Here is an 18,940-nt window from a genome sequence, read left to right as displayed (position 1 = left end):
TTCACTTTTTACCGCCCCCCCCCAAATCCTAGTATATTTGTCTGTAGCTGAAGTTCCTTTGGTTCTTCTATGTGGGCTGTCACTACAGTGTGGCTACTGACACCTGAGGGGTGGCATAGTTCCACACCTGGAAACTGAACCTGGGCTGCTGAAGCAGAGCATGTTGAACTTTCATTGCTAGGCCATCAGGCCTGCTCGAGGCCTTTATCTTTTTATTTTGGTGAGTCCATTAACAGTTTGTCAATTTTGTTTATCTTTGCAAAATTCCAGCTCTTAGTTTTCTTGATCTCTTCTATTGCCTTTTTGTCTCTATTTCATTTATTTCCACTCATATTTTTGTTATCTCCCTCCTTCTGCGAACTTTGGGCTTTGTGTGTTCTTCTTTTTATAGTTCCTACAGATACAAAGTTAGTTTATTTCATATTTCTTGTTGTCAATGTAGGCATTTATGGCTCAGATTTCCCTCATAGAACTGCTTTTGCTGCATCCCATAACTTTGGTGTGTTGTGTTTCTATTTTCTTTTGTCTGAAGTTATTTTTTGATTTCTCTTTTGAGTTTTTCTTTGACCCATTGGTTATTTGGTAGCATGTTGTTTAATGTCCATATTTGTGGATTTTCCAGTTTTCTTCTTGTCATTGATGTCTAGTTTCATACCATTGTGGTTGGAAAAGATACTTGATGATTTTAGTTTTCTTAAATATATTGACTTGTTTTGTACTCAAGTTGTTTTGTGCTTTATCCTGAAGACTGTTCCATGTACAGTTGAGAAGAATGTGTGTTCTGTTGCCTTTGGATGGAATGCTCTCTGCATATCTGTTAAGTCCGTCTGGTCTAATCTGTCATTTAATGTTGATGTTTTCTTATTGATTTTCAGTCTGTAGCATCTATCCATTGATGAAAGTGGAGTATTAAAGTCCCCTACTATTATTGTATTGCTGTCTGTTTCTCCCCCTAGGTCTGTTAATATTTGCTTTATATATTTAAATGCTCCTATGTTGGATGCATAGATATTTTCAAATATTATATCTTTTTGTGTATTGACCCTTTCATCGTTATGTAATGTCCTTTTTGTCTCTTATTACAGTCTTTGCTTTAAAGTCTACTTTGTCTGATAGAAGTGTAGCTACCCAGTCTTTCTTTTGGTTTCCATTTGGAGGGAACACCTTTTTCTGTCCCTTCACTTTCAGTCTGTGTGTGTCCTTACGTGTAAATTGAGTTTCCTATAGGCTGAGTGTAGATGGATCTTGTTCTTTTAATCTATTTAGACACTCTGTGTCTTTTGATTGGAGAATTTAGTCCATTTACGTTTAAAGTAATTATTGATAAGTATGCACTTACTGCCATTTGACGTAGTGTTAATTGTTTTCTTGCTGTTTTGTAATTCCTCGCTTGTTTGTATCTTCTTTTGTTCTCTTCCTTTGTGATTCGATGACTTTCTGTTGTAGTATGCTTAGATTCCTTTCTTTTTACTTTTATTTAGCTAACATAGGTTTTCCTTTGTGGTTATCATGTGTCTTATATAAAATATCTTACATTTACAACAGTGTATTTTAACTTGATAACAACTTAAATTTGATTTCCTTCTAAAGTCCTACATTTTTACCCATTTGTGATGTCACAATTTAAGTCTTATCTTGTATATCTCAACAAATGATTGCAGTTATACTTTTACTACTTTTGTCTCTTAATCTTTGTACTAACTTTTTAAGTGATCAACCCAACACCTTTAGAACATTAGATTATTCTGAATTACCTTATATGTACCTTTACTAGTGAAATTTATTCTTTCATATTCTTTCCTGTTACTGAGTAGCACTGTTTCATGGCAGCTTAAGGAAGTCCCTTTAACATTTCTTATAAATGACATCTAGTGGTGATGAACTCCTCTAGCTTTTGTTTGTCTGGACAATTCTTTAGCCTTCCTTCAATTCTGATGGACAACTTTGCTAAGTAGAGTATTGTTGTTGGCAGCTTTTTTTCTTTCAGTGGTTTGAATATATTGTGCTACTCCCTTTGGGCATGCAAAGTTTGTGCTGAAAAGTCTGCTTATAGTCTAATGGAGGTTCCCTTGTACAACAAGTCTTTTTTCTCTTGTGACTTTTACAGTTCTCTTCTTGTCTTTGACATTTGGCCTTTTAAGTATAAGGTGTGTTGGTTTGGTTCTCTTTGGGTTCAACTTATTTCGAACTCTCTCTGCTTTCTGAAACTGGATACTGTTTCCTTCTCCAGGGTAGGGAAGTTTTCAACCATTATTCCTGTGGAATTTTCTGCCCCTTTCTCCTTCTCTTTTCCTCCTGGGACTCTTATTATGTGAACGTTGGTCTGCTTTTTGTTTCCCATAAGTCCCATCTGCTATTTTCACTCTTTTTCATTCTTCTCTCCTTTTTTTTTTGCTGTTCTAAGTGGGTGAATTCCATTACCCTGTCTTTGACTTCACTGCTCCTTTCTTCTGCTTTATCTACTCTGATATTAAACCACTTTATTGTATTTTTCTGTTTAGTTATTGTATTTCTCAGCTCTGTGACTTTTATTTGGTACTTTCTTATCTTTAGTACCTCTTTGTGGAAATTCTTACTGTGCTACCTCATGTATGAGATGAACCTTATTGCTCAACCATGTCTTAGCTCTTTGTTGTCTCTGAAGTCTTTGTGATTTACTTTTAGTGGCTCTCAGTAATTGACGGTGTGGCAAGCCCTGTCATTATCTCAAAAGGGAGAATCTCAGTCAGCACCTAGATTCAGGCTGATTGGAAGCCAAGTCCATAGACAGCAGCTTTTTCTTCTTTTTTTTTTTTTTGTGAGGAAGATTCGTCCTGAGCTAACATCTATTGCCAATCTTCCTCTTTTTAGTGTGAGTAAGATTTGCCCTAAGCTAACATCTGTGCGAGTCTGCCTCTATTTTGAACATGGGTCACTGCCTCAGCATGAGTGATGAGTGGTGTAGGTCCACTCCCAGGATCCAAATGCATGAACGCGTGCTACCAGAGCAGAGCATGCTAACTTACCCACTATGCCACAAGGCCAGCCTCATCAGGCAGCAGCTTTCAAAGTATACAAATATACCTCTTTCAGGGAAAGACAGGGATGTGGGCATTTCTGTCTGCTCCTTCTGAGCTGAGCTGTGAGGTGGTAGACAGTTAAGGATTATTTCTTTCTTTACTACTCTCCTTTTGGACTCATAGGCACAAGCCCCGCTGGCCACTAGATCCAGGCAAACAAGGGGTGGTCCCTGGGAAGTGGCACAAAAACTGGGGCAGCAGATGTAAAATCCAGGGCATCAACTTCCTTCCAGAAGGTACCAGCACTCTGAGCTTGGCAGGCGGAGAACATGAAGACATGACCTCCCCTCCAAGGTCTCTTGAGAGAGGATTGCCATATGCCTTTTGTTGTGTGTTTAATTACAAGCCTGCCCATCAGGCTTGAACTATAAAGATAGACTATTAGGCCTCTTTCACAGTAAGAGTGGACTCCTCATTCTCTTGCTTCCACTGTGCCCTGGAGGTGGTACCCAGTTAAAAATGCTTTCTTTCTTTGTTACAGTCCTGTGGGACCCTGAGCATAAGCCCCACTGGCCACCAGAGCCCAGTGATCTAGAGGAGTTCCCTGGGCTTCGGCCATAGAAATTGGGGCACCAGATGAGGGTCTAGACACCGGTGAGTTGGAGTAAGGCAGAGGGAAAGCACACAGGTGTCCACCAGATTCGGTTCCTGGAGAACAGTGAGTAGGCTGCTAGATGTGTGCCAAACCAGATTCTGCCCCTCAGACCAAAGCTCCAGGACAAGCCAATAAGCCTCTTTCACTGAAAGACTGAGGTTGTATTTCAGTCTGCTTCTGCACTGTGCCACGTGTGTAGTAGAGGACCACAAATTGTCTCTCCATTTGCTGTGGTCCCATGGGACCCATGACCACAACCCCTACTGACCACTAAAGCTAGGTGATCAAGGAACATCCCCTGGGTGGTAGCCAATAAATCTGGTGCACCAGACATAAAAGCTGGGGATCAGTCACGTGTACCAGCTCCCATCTGGGAGTTACAGGTACTCTGGAGAATGGCAGAGGAAGACAGCATGTACCTCCCAGGGTGTTGGAAGAGGATTAAGTCAGTGCTTCGGTGTGTGTTTAATTAGAAACTTACCCCTCAGGCCACAGAAGTGAAGATGAATCTAGTAGGTCTCTCACAGAAAGATGGGTGTCTCAGTCTGTGCCTCTCTGCTGTGCCCTGGGATGGTAGCCTGTTAAAACCTCTCTCTCCCTTTGTACAGTCCCGTAAAGATGGAACCTACAAGCATAAGCCCAGCTGGCCGCCAAAGCCAGGCAACCGCAAGCTGTTACTGGGTGCCAGCCACAAAAATCAGGGCATCACAGAAGGGTATAAGATCCTTTCCAGGAGATTCCAGAGACCTCAAGTGAGGAAGAGGAAGAAAACAAAGACTGGATCCACAGGGCTCCATCTTTGGAGAGTCATTCAGGAGGCCTCTAGATGTGAATGAAATTAAATGCCTGCCCCTCAAACCAATGCTTTATGACAGGCAAATAAGCCTCTTCCACAGAAGATCTGGAAACTTCTTGGTTGGTTTCCTCTGCACTGGGTCCCCGGTCAGTGAGTCCACACATGTGGGCCCCTTTAAAATGATTTCTCAGTTCACTATTGCTTTGAGGATCTCTTGGGCACAAGCCCTGTTGACTTTCAAAGCTGGGTGGTTTTGGGGCTTGTCTCTCAGGTGAAGGTCTTAAAGTTTGGGTGCTAGATGTGGGGTTCAAACCCTTCACTCTTCAGGGAAAAGCTTGGGGTTTGCATTGCCTCCTGATTATGAGTCACCGTGCAAGGCGTGAGGTTTATGGTGAGATATGTCCACACTCTCCTATTCACTTCACTGTGGGTTTTTCTGCTTTTGCCAGAGGTGTAGCAGTCACACAGCTAGCTTTTGCTTTTTTTCCAGAAGAAATTGTTTTCTATGTAGCTGTAAATTTGATATGTCTGTGGGTATAAGTCTATTCAGAATCCTTCTACATTGCCATCTTGAACCACTTACGTAAGGGAAATGTTTAATCATGTTTATGGTTGGTTTATAAAAATGACAGATCAACCCAACTGTATCTGGATCTCTATAAGTTTATTCCACAGGGGACTTTCTGAAGTTCTTGTGGACAAGATGGGCAATTGATGGGTTAGATGGTTTTTGAGATAGCTTGTAATTTCATTAAATAAGCTTATCTGATTCTCAGATGCAAGACTTTGTTCTTAGGCCTACTGCATTACTCATCTGTGTCATCAAACAGTATTATGATTTAGAGGAAATATAGACAAATTCACAAGAGCAATGATACAGGGCATGATGTTCCGAATCTTATTAGCTCAGATTCATCCTTCAATAAGAATTCTATACTCTAGGTTGAATCTAATAACATGGCATTTAGCCATGATAACTATAAGATCCTGAGCATTGGTCAAAGGAATTAGCTGCAGGAGTATGGACAGATTGAAACATTTTTAAAAATCATTGAATATTTTCATCAATTTTGAGGTCAGTTTGAGTCAAATCTATGATGGAACCACCATAAATGCTAATGAGACCACAACCTGCATTGGTAGAAGTGTGAGAGGTAGAATGAGACTGTTCTAAGTCCTGCCAATGTCAGTGCTGATCAGACCATATGTGAAATATTAGACTTGCTTGAGGAATGATCTTGTTAGCTGGTAAGGATAGATTTACGTGTGCCCACATGAAAGAGCAAAATAGCAAAAATGTTCAGTCCTGTGACAATGATAACATATACTTTTAATCAATCCCCTTTGTGTTCCTTTTGAAAAGAAATCTCACTAGACTATTTATTTATTTCATATCCTTTGAAACACCATAATGAGGGGGATACCATGCTTGTTCTGAAATTAGACAACCAGGGTTCAATTTTCTCCTCTATAATTTAATGGAACAATGAATTAATTTCCTTAAGAATCAGTTTTGCTAATCCAGAGACTCGAGCTTGCTCAATGTAGAGTTATTGTTAAATGACACACATCGTAACATATCATGAAGAAATTCATCCAAAGGTGAAGACAAAATACCCTAAACCTCCAAAAATTTTTGGGAAAAAACCTAGAATGTTTTTTAAAATGAATGAGACTAAATGAGCATTTTAATCTCAATATTGGACGCTTCAAAAAGTGGAGAAAACATCTATCAATGATAAGAGCTGTAGACTTCAGGCCAAGAATGTATACCTAGAGAAGGTATAATATACAAATCTTTGTTAAAGAAAGACGTGAGTATATGCAAAGATCCAAAGTTTATAGTCCACATAATGAGTCTGTAGAAACAATTTGAAAAATTTCTCTAATAAAACAAAAAAGGAAGTTGATCACTATATGAACATGTGCTTAAACATACATGTTAAAAGTACTTACCATATTAGATTAAATCAACAAATTTTAATTATATTATATCTCATTTAAAATATTTATGACATATTTACAGACATCTCATTCTCCAATAAAATTAGAAATAAACAATCAAATGTATACTATAATCTTAAGTATTTAGGTATTAAGAAATATTCCTACTTCATTTCTCTAGTTCAAGAAAGAAAGGAAAAGTTTCCTCAATGACTGATTGGAGGCATGAATAAGAATGTTATTTTTCTGTATGATGTGATCAATGGAAAATTTTTGTTCTTCTCTCTCCTTCTCACATTGTTTCCAATAAGTAGAAAACAAACTAATGAATGTTAATCCAATAAACCCCACTAAACCAAAACTCTTTACTCTCTTCCTACATTGAGTTGGTCTGAGAAAAAAAGACAGGGCTCTGCTTTCTGATGAGAATGGGAAAAAAAGGAAAAGAAGACAGATGAGCTAAGTGATAAAATCAGTACTTCCATCTCTCAACCAAGATGCTCATTTAATCAACCAGGGCTAGGATGCATGTACTCAAGGAGAATTAAATAAGTCTGTACAGTTTTCTTCCTGGAGAGTCTTAATATAAGTTCATATATCATATGACACACAAGCCATAATTTTATCTTCTTTACCAAAGAATTCCCTATGTACCTCAGTCATCTGAATTTTATAACTTTTCTCGTCCTAGAAATGCTAGTGCAATGAGTGTAATTATGCTAGTAAGAGAATATAATTCATCGAATAAATAATTCATCTCTAGTTTGATTTTTTATTAAGATAAAACATTATTTATACTAATTTTGTTATGTTTTTATATTGCAAGTGAAGCCTTGTGATTTTCCAGAAATAAAACATGGATATCTATATGGTGAAGATTATTATAAACCATACTTTCCAGTGCCTATTGGAAAATATTATTACTATTACTGTAATCAAAATTTTGTGACTCCTTCAAAATATCGCGGGGGTTATATTTATTGCAGAGCAGAAGGATGGTCACCAGCAGTACCATGCCTCAGTAAGTAAACCTCTTTATAATTGTATGTGTAGAGATATTTCAAAGAGTGGAGAGAGAAAAACACATAGGGGAATAGAACTAAGTTTTATATGAAAAAAATAAGGCCAAAGATGAGTTCTACAGCCAAAATGACCAGTATAGATCTTTCCTTTCAGGAGAAGATTTTCATGAAAACCACATGAGAGATAAAGATAGAGACTTCACAGGAATATCTATATCTTTTATACATATTTTAATCATAAAACTGAAAGTAAATAATGTTGACTATTAATTTTTCATTTTAAAAAATGGTAATAACGTTAGTTTTTCTTAAGTTCTATATTATTTTTGGATGCTTATTCATTTCAATTTAAATATTGTAAATAAAGTTGGTAATTTGCTATTTTTGCCAAATTTATGGGTTCTTAAAATTTTTATTTATGATCCTTAGGACAATGTACTTCCACTAACTTGGAAAATGGAAAGTTTCCACATTGGGGAAGAACATATTTACAGGGTGAATCTGTAAAAGTGGAATGCTATTCTAGCTACAGTCTTCCAGATCAGCAGAGCTTAATGACATGTACAGAGAATGGCTGGTCCCCTCCTCCCAGATGTATCCGTGTCAGTAAGTAAACTGATCTGTGATCCCAATATGTTTATGGTTTGCTAAGACTCATCTATATTAACTGTGACAAAATGTTTATCTCGACTTCTTCTTTTGCCAATGGGCCTATTTGATTTTCTTTTTTTCAAGTGTGTATGAATGGATATAAAAGATTCTTGATACATATGTAGCAAAATAAATGAGCCTACTGATAGACATTAGTCAAGAAAACAGTCAAAGAAATGCATAAAAGAAACCTGTAATATAGGGTGATTTCAACGAGATGGGAGAGAAAGAGTTTCTATTTTTTTCCCCACAAAGAACACCAACTTTGACAATGACCTATGGCCAAGAGTGTCTTTTTGAGAGTTAGAGAACTTAGCAGAGACGTTTCAGCACACAACTGGACCCAAACTATCCAAGACTGGACGTATTGAAGAGGATGAGAAGAATAATTTCACTTAGCTGATTAACCAATCCCCTAAAGTGGCACAGCTCAGTGCCAAGAGAGATCCACTCTGCCCATGATATTTCACTTGGGGAAAGAAAGAGCATGTGAGTGAGTGTTTGGCTTCCTCAGGTGTGCGTACCACTGACAAAAGGACTCATTTCTTACCCACTACATCCATAATTCTGAGGTGATCTGCATGACTGAGGGTTTTGAGAAAAACTAGGAGCACAGTAGCCAGAGCTCAGAATCCCTCAAGGGACACAGATCCTACTAACCACTTTGCAGCCTCCATTGGGAAGCCCACCCAGTAACCACAGGGAAGCCCTTGCTTGCAGATCCTGCTCACTCATGGGCACCCCTAAAACATCACTCCTCTCACCCACACGCTCCACTCCCCTTCCCATGGTCGGCTCCCTCTGTACTCCTCCAAAAGTAGTGAATGGGAGCCTTTCCATTCCTGTGGACTCAGAAAGCAAATCTGACTCCACAGGAATGGAAGGGAGCCCAAATTGATCATTTGGCACTGCCCCAGGGAAATAAAACAGGAAGCTGTCAGGACCTAGACTGTCTTGGCAGGCTTGAGAGAATGCATATACTGTAAGAATTCCCTCCCAGAGGTCATAAGACAGGTAGAGCAGGTGTATAGATAGAAAAGTTCTGGAGAAACCTCAGAATCCCTAGCTGGGGTGAAAGAAGTTAGTTCTTTACCAAACTCACTCAGTACAGACTAGAGGAACTGACTGTTCCTTCAAATGCAAAAACAGCAATGCAACATGTCAAGAACTAAGAAAAATCAAAGAAACATGATGCCACAAAAGGAACACAATAATTTTCCAGTAGCTGACACCAAATAATGAAAACATATGGTTTGCCTAATAAAGAATTCAAAAAACTTGGTTATGGAAGCTCAATGAGCTACAAGAAAGCCCAATTCAAGGAAATCAGGAAAACAATGAGACACAAACCATGAAAAGAAGCCAACAGAAATTCTGGAACTGAAAAATACAATGAATGTAATGAAAAATACAATCAGAGCATCAACAACAGATTTTACCAAACAGGAGAAAGTCTATGTAAAGTAGAAGACAGGTTATTTGAAAGGTTCCAGTCAGAGGAGAACAAAAGAAAAAGAACTATAGAGTGAAGAGTGCTTACATGAATTATGGGAGTTTATCAAGGGAAACATTTTAGGCATTGAGAAGGTCCGAGAGTGAGAAGAGTTGGAGAAAGGGGCAGGAAGTTTATTTAAAGAAATAATGGCTGAGGCCTTACCAAATCTGAGAGAAGATATGGACAATCAAAATCAAGAAACTCACAAATCCCTAAACAGATTTAACCCAAAAGCATCTTTTACAAAACTTACTAATAAAAATGGCACAACCAAACACAGAATTTTGAAATCAGCAAGAGAAAAAAAATCCCTCACATACAAGGGAACCCACATAACGATATCAGGAGATTCATCAACAGAAACCTTGACACCAGAAGAGAGTAGGATGATATATTCAAAGTGATGAAATAAAAAAAAAAAACAAACCCTGCCAACCAAGAGTAGTTTACCCAGAAAAGCTGTCTTATATAAATGAAGGAGACAGAAAGACATTACCAGACAATTCAATGCTGAGGAAATTCCCCAACACTAGACCTGCCTTAAAAGAAATGCTAAAAGGAGTTCTTCAAGTTGAAATGAAAGGACATTATTTACTAACATAAAAACGTTTAAAGATAAATCAGATACTGGTAAAGGTAAACAGATAGTCAAACTTAGAATACTTAAATACTCTAGTATGGTGGTGTACAAGTCACTTATTTCCAATAGAATGATCAAAGGACAGAAGTTCTAAAAATAATTATAGCTACAATAATTTGTTAATGGATACTCCATATAAACATATGTAAATTGTGACAAAATACGTGGAGAGGAGTAAGAGGGTAGAGTTCGTGCGTGCAAACAAAGTGACTTTGTCATCAGCTTAAACTTATCTGTGATATGTATGTTAGTTTCATGTAAACCACAAAGCAAAACCTATAGTAGATTCAGAAAAGATAACGAGGAAGAAATCAAGGTGTAGCACTATGGAAAGTCATTAATTCACAAAGGAAGGCAGCAAGAGAAAGGGAAAGGAGCATTGGAACTACAAAGAAGCTAGAAAACAATTAATTGGATGGCATTAGTAAGTCCTTACCTATTAATGATTATTGTGAATGTAAGTGAATTAAATTATCCAATCAAAAGACATAGAGGGATGAATGGATAAAAAAATAAAAGACTCAACTATGCGCCACCTACAAGCCTCACTTCAGCTCTGAGGACACAGATGTGCTGAAAGTAAAGGGACGGGATAAGACACTCCGTGCAAACAGAAACCAGAAGAGCCCGGGGGGAGCTAAACTTACATCAGACAAATAGACTTGAAGTCAAATAGTAACAAGACACAGAGAAGCCATTATACAATGATGGAGGGGCCAAATCCTCAAAAAAATTGTAAACGTAGATGCATCCATCTTTGGAGCACGTAAAAATATTAAGCAAATACTGACATATCTGAGGGCAGAAATAGACAGCCATACAATAATAGGAGGAGAATTCAATACCTCACTTTCAACAATGAGTAGCTCATCCACAGAGAAATTCAACAGGAAAATGTTGAACTTGAAATATACCTTTGACCAAATGGACCTAAAAGACACATACAGAACTTTCCATCCAACAGCAGGTGAGTATATATTTTCTGAAGCTCACACAGTACATTCTCCAGAATAGATAAAACGTTAGATCACAAAACAAGTCTTAGAACTTTTAAGAAGATTAAACTAATGCTGACTATCTTTTCTGACTATGGTTTTATGAAATTAAACATCAACAACAGAAGGAAAACGAAAATTCACAAATATGTGGAAATGAAACAACTCACTCCTGATAAAACAATGGGCCAAAGAAGACATCAAAAAGGGACATCAGAATACATCTTAAATCAAACCAGAAACCACAATATACTAGAGAGCTGCAAAAGTAGTTCTATGAGAGGTGTTTTTAGTGATAGATGCCAGAAAGAGAAGAGAATGACCTCCAATAAATAATCTAACTTTAAGCCTCAAAAACTACAAAATGAACAGTTAAGCCTAAAGTTAGGAAAATAAAAAAATAACCAAAATTAGAGCAGAAATATACGTAATAGAGGCCAGAAGAAATATTAAAAATCAACAAAACTAAGACTTAATTTTTTTGAAAAAGATAAGCAAAATTGATGAATCTCAGACTGAGAAAAAAGGCGATCAAATAAATAAAATCGGAAATGAAAGAAAAGACGTTACAACAGATGCCACAGAATTAGAAAAGACCCCAAGAGACAATTCTAAATAATTATACACCAGCAAATTGGCTAACCTAGAAGAAATGGATAAACTCATAGAAACATACAAGTTATCAAGACTGGATCCTAAAGAAGTAGAAAATCTGAACAGACCAATGACAAGGAATGTAAGATTGGAACAGTAATCAAAAACATTCCTACAAAGAAAAGCCCAGGACTGGAAAAGCCCAGGACTAGAAGTTTTCACTGAATTCTACCAAACATTTAAAGAAGAATTAATGCCAGTCCTTCTCAAACCATTCTAAGTAATTGAAGAGCTGGGAGCACTTCCAAAGTCATTTTACAAGATCAGCCTTACCTTGATAGCAGAGCCAAACAAGAATACTACTAAAAAGAAAATTTTATGCCAATACCACTGACAAACATACATGCAAAAGTGATCAACAAAATATTAGCAAATTGAATTCAAGAGCCCATTAAGAGAATCATATACCGTGATGAAGTTGGATTTATCCATGCGATTCAAGGCTGGTTCAACAGATGCAAATCAGTTAACTTGGCACACCACATTAAGGATATGAAGGGTGAAAAACATATATCCTCAATAGATGCAGAAAAGGCATTTGAGAAAATTCAACGCCCTGTATGATAAGGAAAAAACCCTTACTCTCAACAAATTATGTATTGAAAGAATGTACCTCAACATAATAAATATCATGCATGAGAAGGCCACAACTAACATCTTACTCAATAGTGAAAAGCTGAAAGCTTTTCCTCAATGAGAAAGGAAAAGAGAAGGATGCCCACTCTCATCATTTTCCTTCGGCATAGTAGTGGGGTCGCAACCAAATGAATTAGGCAACAAAAGGAAATAAAAGTCACTCCAAATAGGAAAGAAAGAAGTAAAGTGGTGTCTGTTTGCAGCTGACATGATCTTATGCTTAGAAAACCCTAAAGACTGCACAAAAAACTGTTAGAATTAATAAAAGAATTCATTAAAGCTGCAGGAGACAAAAATCAACATATGAACATAACTCGCACCTAACACTAAACTATCAGAAAGAGAAATTAAGAAAACAATCATTTACAATCACATCAAAAAGAAGAAAATATCTAGGAATAAACGTAATCAAGGAGGTGAAAGACTTGTAACCTGAAATCTATACGACAGATGAAATCAATTGAAGAAGACACAAATAAATGGAATGATATCCCATGTTCATGAACTGAAAGAATTAATATTGTTAAAATGTCCATACTACCCAAAGTCACCTACAGAGATAATGCAAACTTTATCAAAATCCCACTGGCATTTTCACAGAAAGATAAAATATAGTCCTAAAATTCTTGTGGAACCACAAATGGCCAAAGCAATCTTCAGAGAGAAGAACAAAGCGTCCTGAAGAACACCACACGTCCTGATTTCATACTACATTACAAAGCAATAATAGTGAAAACTATAGGGTCCTGGCATTAAAATAGACACAGAGATCAAGAGCAGAGTCAGGAGGCGAGAAATAAGCCCATGCAGATATACACAACTAATATTCAACAAGGGTGCAAAGAATACACAATGGGAACACAGTGTCTTCAGTAAAAGGTGTTGGAAACCTGGATATCCACAAGCAAAGGAATGAAATGAGACCCCTATATTAAATCACTGACAGAAATTAACTCTAAATCTATTAAAGAGTTAAATATAAGACGTGAAACTATAAAATTCCTAGAAAAAAACATAGACAAATATCTTCTTGACATCGGTCTGGGCAATGATTCTTTTTATATGACACCAAAAGCACAGGAAACAAAAGTTGAAATAAATAAATAGGACTACATCAAACTAAAATGCTTCTCTTCAGCAAATTAGAATTAAAAGGCAACCTATGGAATGGGAGAAAATATTTGCAAACCATATATCTAATAGGAGTTTAATAAAAAATATGATAATGAACTTAGAGAACTCAATGCCTAAATAAAGAATCCAATTAATGAATGGGCAAAGGATCTGATTGACATTTTCTGAAAAATACATGCAAATAGCAAACCAGTACGTGAAAAGGTACTCAAAATCACTAATCCTAAGGTACATGCAAATCAAAACTACAAGGAGATATCACCTCATATCTGATAGAATGGCTTTTATCAAAAAGACAAGGGATTACAAGTGTTGGTGAAGATGTGGAGAAAAGAGAATAGTCGTACATTTCTGGTGGGAAGGTAATTTATTACAACCATATGGAAAAGAGTATGGAAGTTCCTCAGAAACTTAATAGAACTATCATATGATTCCTTTTTGGGGTGTGTATCCAAAGGAAATGAAATCAGCATCTGGAAAAGTGATCTTCACTCCCATTTTCACTACAACATTATTCACAATAGCCAGGCCATGGAAACAACCTAAGTGTCTACGGATGGATGAATGGATGAGGAAGATGTGGTGTATATATATATATATATATGCATATATATATACCATTGTATAATATTCCTTCATGTATATATGTGTGTATATATGTATATATATATATGATGGAAAATATTTATATATTTTCTCCAAACAGGAGAAAGAAGGAAATCCTGCTATTTACAACAACATGGATAAACCTAGAGTACATTGTGTCAAGCCAGAGACAAACAAATACTTACTGATAAAACTTATATGTGGAATCAGAAAAGAAAAAAGAACGAAAAGTCAAATTCATAGAAACAGAGAGTAGACTGGGGGTTACCAGAGTCTAGGGAGTGGGGGAAATTGGGAGATGCTGATCCAAGGGTGTTAGCCTTCAGTTATAAGATGGCTAATTCTGGAGATCTAACGCACAGAATGGTGACCATAGTTGGTAATAATGTATTGTATACTTGGAATTTGATGAGTGGAGATCTTAAGCATTTCAACTACAAAAAAAAAAGATTACTATATGAAGTGATAGATGTGTTAATTAACCTGATTTACAGAATCATTTCACAGTGTTTATGTGTACCAAATTCTCTCATTGTACACATTATATATATATGATTTTGTTCATTATACTTCCATAAACCTAGTGGGGAAAACTGTAATAGACATGCAAAATAAAAGGAGAAAAAAATTAAAGCAAATAGCTACAAAATGTAATCAAATATCAAAGGAAGACATCAAGAGGAGAAGGGACTGAAAAAACTATTGCAAAGCAGAAAACAATTAGCAAAGTGTCAAGTCAGTCCTCATCTATCAACAGTTACTTAATGTAAATGAATTAAGCCCAACTATTAAGAGAATAGAGTACCCGAATGAGTAAAAGACAAGAACAAATGATACGCTATCTATAAAAGACTCATTTTAGACTTAAAGACGCAGAATTAACGTGAAGGGATGGGAGAAAATATGTCTTGAAAAATGGCAGCCAAAAGAAAGCAGGAGTGGCTATCATTATATGAAAAAAATTGATTTTATGTCCAAAACCATCTGTAGAGACAAAGAAGGTCATTATATAATAATAAAAAAGTCAATTCAACAGGAAATATAACGATTTTAAACATATATGCACCCCACATCAGAACTCCTAAAGATAGAAAGCAAATATTGACATGTTTGAAGAGGAGAAATTAACAGCAATACAATAATTTCGAGCTGATTTTTGTATATGGTGTAAGATAAGGGCCCAGTTTTATTCTTCTGTATGTGGATATCTAGTTTTCATAACACTATTTGCTGAAGAAACCATCCTTTCCCCATGGGGTGTTCTTGGCATCCTTGATGAAGATCAGTTGATCACATGTGTCTGGATTTATTTCTGGGCTCTCTATCCTTTTACATTGATCTATTTGTCTATTTTTATGCCACAACCATGCTGTTTTGATTAATGTAGGTTTATAATATATTTTGAAATCAGAAAGTGTGATATCCTCAGCTGTGTTTTTGCTCAAGATTGTTTTGGCTATTTGGGGTCTTTCGTAGTTACTTATTAATTTTAGGATTGTTTTTTCTATTTCTGTAGAATGCCATTGGGATTTTGATTGAGGTTGCATTGAATCTGTAGGTCACTTAAGGTAGTATGGACATTTAACAATATTCAAGACTCTAATCTGTGAATACTGGATATCTTTGCATTTATCTGTCTTCTTTAATTTCCTTCATCAACGTTTTATAATTTTCAGTGTATAAGTCGTTCACTTATTTGGTTAAGTTTATTCCTAAGTGTTATATTCTTTTTGCCCTTAATGTAAATGGGATTGTTTCGTTAATTCCTTTTTCAGACAGTTTCTTATTAGTATATAGAAATGCCACTGATTTTTGTATGTTGATTTTATCTCCTGTGAATTTGTTGAAATTATTTATTAGTTTTAACAGCTTCTTTGTTCAATCTTTAGGATTTTCTACAGATAAGATCATGTCATCTGCATACAGAGACAATTTTATTTCTTCCTTCCAAGTTTGGGTGCCTTTTATCTATTTACATGTTTATCTTGCTGTTTTTAAAATTTCTTAAAAGGGTCACGTTGGTTTATAACATTATTTAAATTTCAAGTGTATATTATTTTATTTCAACTTCTGCGTATACTACCTCATGTTTCTCACCGAAAGTTGCCATCCATCACTGTACACATGTGCCCATTTACCCCTTTCACTTCCTTTTCTTGATTAATTGCTCTGGCTAGGATTTCCAGTACTCTATTGGATAAAAGTGGTGAGAGTGGGCACACTGGTCTTCTGCCTGATCTTAGAGGAACCAATCATCAGTCAGCCCAGCCAGAGATTCTAGGTGCCTCTCAAAACTCTGCACTCATCCAACCTACTGGTGTTGTACTTAGCATTCCCCAGGAGTCTAGAATAATTCCAGTCCCATGAGTGTCCTGAGATAGGCGAGATAGTAGCCAGTCCTTCCAGGAGGAGGCAGAACATTTGAGGTGTTAGATGTGTGGTCCAGTTCCTTCTGTACTCAGGATAAAGCTAGGAGTTGGGGTTTATCATTTCACTTGCTCTGCCCTGAGCTAGAGAGGGCAGCTGTGGCAAATGCATGCATACACCTTCACATTGCATGCTCTTTCAAACCATTATTTTGCTCTCTGGATCCCCTAGGTATCTGGAAAATTGTGATCTTTGTCAGCTCTCAGAGATGAGTTAATTAGAAGCCAGTCCCTTAGGCAGCAGCCTGAAAAGTTGGGGGTCTGGATGTGCTGTCCACCTCCTTCCAGGGAGAAACTGGGAGCTGGGCTTATCACCTACTAACTCAGCACTCAGCTGGGGATGAACTGTGAGAAGTGCTCACACACCCATTCATAAGTGACACTTTGTCCTCTGTAGTCACCTGGAGACTAGCAAATGTGGGGGCCTCTAGCTCCCAGAGACAAGAGAGTTGGAAGCCAGACCCTGGAGTAGCACTTGGAAACTTGGGGCAGGAGATGTGGGCTTCCAACCATTTGCTCCTGAAGTAGAAGCTGGGAGTTGGGTGTTCCTTTCCGACTGGATGGTGCTACAGCAGGGATGGGGCTTATGATGGGAGTGTATCTCAGTTTCTCCTACCAGTTAAGATATTGGCATTTTCTCACTCCCGTGGTTTGCAGGAATCTCTCAATGAGTTTTTGTATGTCTAATAAAAGGAAGTGATACACCTATAGCTGTTAATTTGCTGTGTCTAGGGGAGAGGGTGAGGTCGAAGCATGCTGTTCTATCATCTTACCAACATTTCTCTATTTTTTTCACATTTACACTGGCATTGGGTTTTATTTGCTTTTCTTTTTCTAATGTCTTAAAGCAGAAACAATTCTTGATTTTCAGTCTTTATTCTTTTCTATTATAGTTATTTAATGGTAAAATTTTCCTCTCAGCACTATCTTAGTGTCAAGTCCCAAAATTTTATTTAACGTGTTTTTATTATCATTCAATTCAAAATATTTAATCTCTTTTTATTTCTTCTTTATCCACATGTATTTAACAAATGAAGCAGAGTTCTGTGAGGAGACACAGTAACTGACAGGAGTCTACTTTCACTGTTTCAAGTTAAATTATACATAATTTGAGAAATCATCATTTTAGGCTTAGAAGGTCAATGAATGTGTTGATCTTTGTCATCTTCATTGAACTCCTTATATCCATATAGTTTATGCACCCAATTATGATGACCAACATTTCAAAATCTCAGAGCCAAAGAGTACGGTAGCTATGGTGGAAGATTCTCTGAGATCATCACCTGATGTGAGATACCCCAATTGTTTAACTGAGTTCTGGGGTTGCTTAAGAAATCCAAACTAGGTAATATTTAATGCAAGCCCCAGGAAAGGACCCATTGCTATGAGAGCTCGGGCATGCTCTCCATCAGACTGACAGATTTCTAGTGATTTCTTAGAAGGGATTCTGGATTCTGAGTATTTTAAATCCTGCTTTGTTCCAAAGACTTTTTAATGGAGTATCTTGATTTAATATTTTTGGAAACGCATAGCTTATTTTCTCTGACAGAAAAGGTCAATGATTAGAACTTCTCCAGATTTTCCTTTACCAATGACATGTGCTTGTCTTTTCCTTATGCTTTCTCCGTTTTAGAAACATGTTCAAAATCAGATATAGAAATTGAGAATGGATTTATTTCTGAACCTGACTTTACATATCCCTTAAATAAACGGGCACAATATAAGTGTAAGCCAGGATATGTAACAGCAGATGGTAAAACATCAGGATCAGTTACATGTCTGCAGAGTGGATGGTCAGCTCAACCCTCATGCATTAGTAAGTAATTGATGATGTTAGTTTTCATTATCCTGATGGTCATTGCACAAAACTTCACTTTAATTCTTCTTTGGGGGCGGGACTAAGGTGCTTCCATTTGAAAAGATAAAAAAAAAATACTTTGAGACAAGCGTATAATTTTTTGCCTTCCAAGATTAATTACTAGTGGGGTAGAATATCAGTCCATATTTCAGTTCAAGTTTTTCCTCTTTAAGAACTTCTGGGGTTTTGAAACTAGTTGGGGAGCCTTATGTGTATTCTTTGTAAACTCGTTTGTTATTAACTGAGAGCTTTGTGCCTGTTGCATCTGCTTGTAGATGATCAGAGTTTTATGTCACAGTCTCTGGTCCTAGGCATGAAAGTTATTTTTTTAAGTGAAGATATGGGTTCATAATACATAATTTTGGATTATGTATAATTTATATATATTTTATACTATGGGATAGGTCCACTTCTGAAAAATCCTTTCGC

At 36.8% G+C, this 18,940-nt stretch overlaps 1 protein-coding gene across 7 annotated transcripts in view; it reads left to right on the top strand.

Annotated features, from left to right (window-relative positions):
- The window catches only part of CFH (complement factor H), a 79,054-nt gene that overhangs the window by 32,032 nt on the left and 28,082 nt on the right, over window positions 1–18,940 (top strand). For 6 of the 7 annotated variants that reach the window (XR_011499486.1, XM_044762748.2, XM_044762749.2 and 3 more), the window contains exons 8-10: window positions 7,221–7,415; window positions 7,846–8,022; window positions 18,287–18,469. Coding sequence is in view for 6 of the 7 variants with exons in the window: in XM_044762748.2 (XP_044618683.2) it covers window positions 7,221–7,415; window positions 7,846–8,022; window positions 18,287–18,469 (555 nt within the window). In the remaining variant the exon portion in view is untranslated. The remainder of the gene's footprint in view (window positions 1–7,220; window positions 7,416–7,845; window positions 8,023–18,286; window positions 18,470–18,940) is intronic. The other variant, XM_070501639.1, reaches the window with a different exon arrangement.

Source organism: Equus asinus, chromosome 30, assembly GCF_041296235.1.
Source record: "Equus asinus isolate D_3611 breed Donkey chromosome 30, EquAss-T2T_v2, whole genome shotgun sequence".
Taxonomy (NCBI): Eukaryota; Metazoa; Chordata; class Mammalia; order Perissodactyla; family Equidae; genus Equus; species Equus asinus.
The sequence above is the reverse complement of the archived record's forward strand: the minus strand, read 5'-3'. Positions and strand labels throughout refer to the sequence as shown.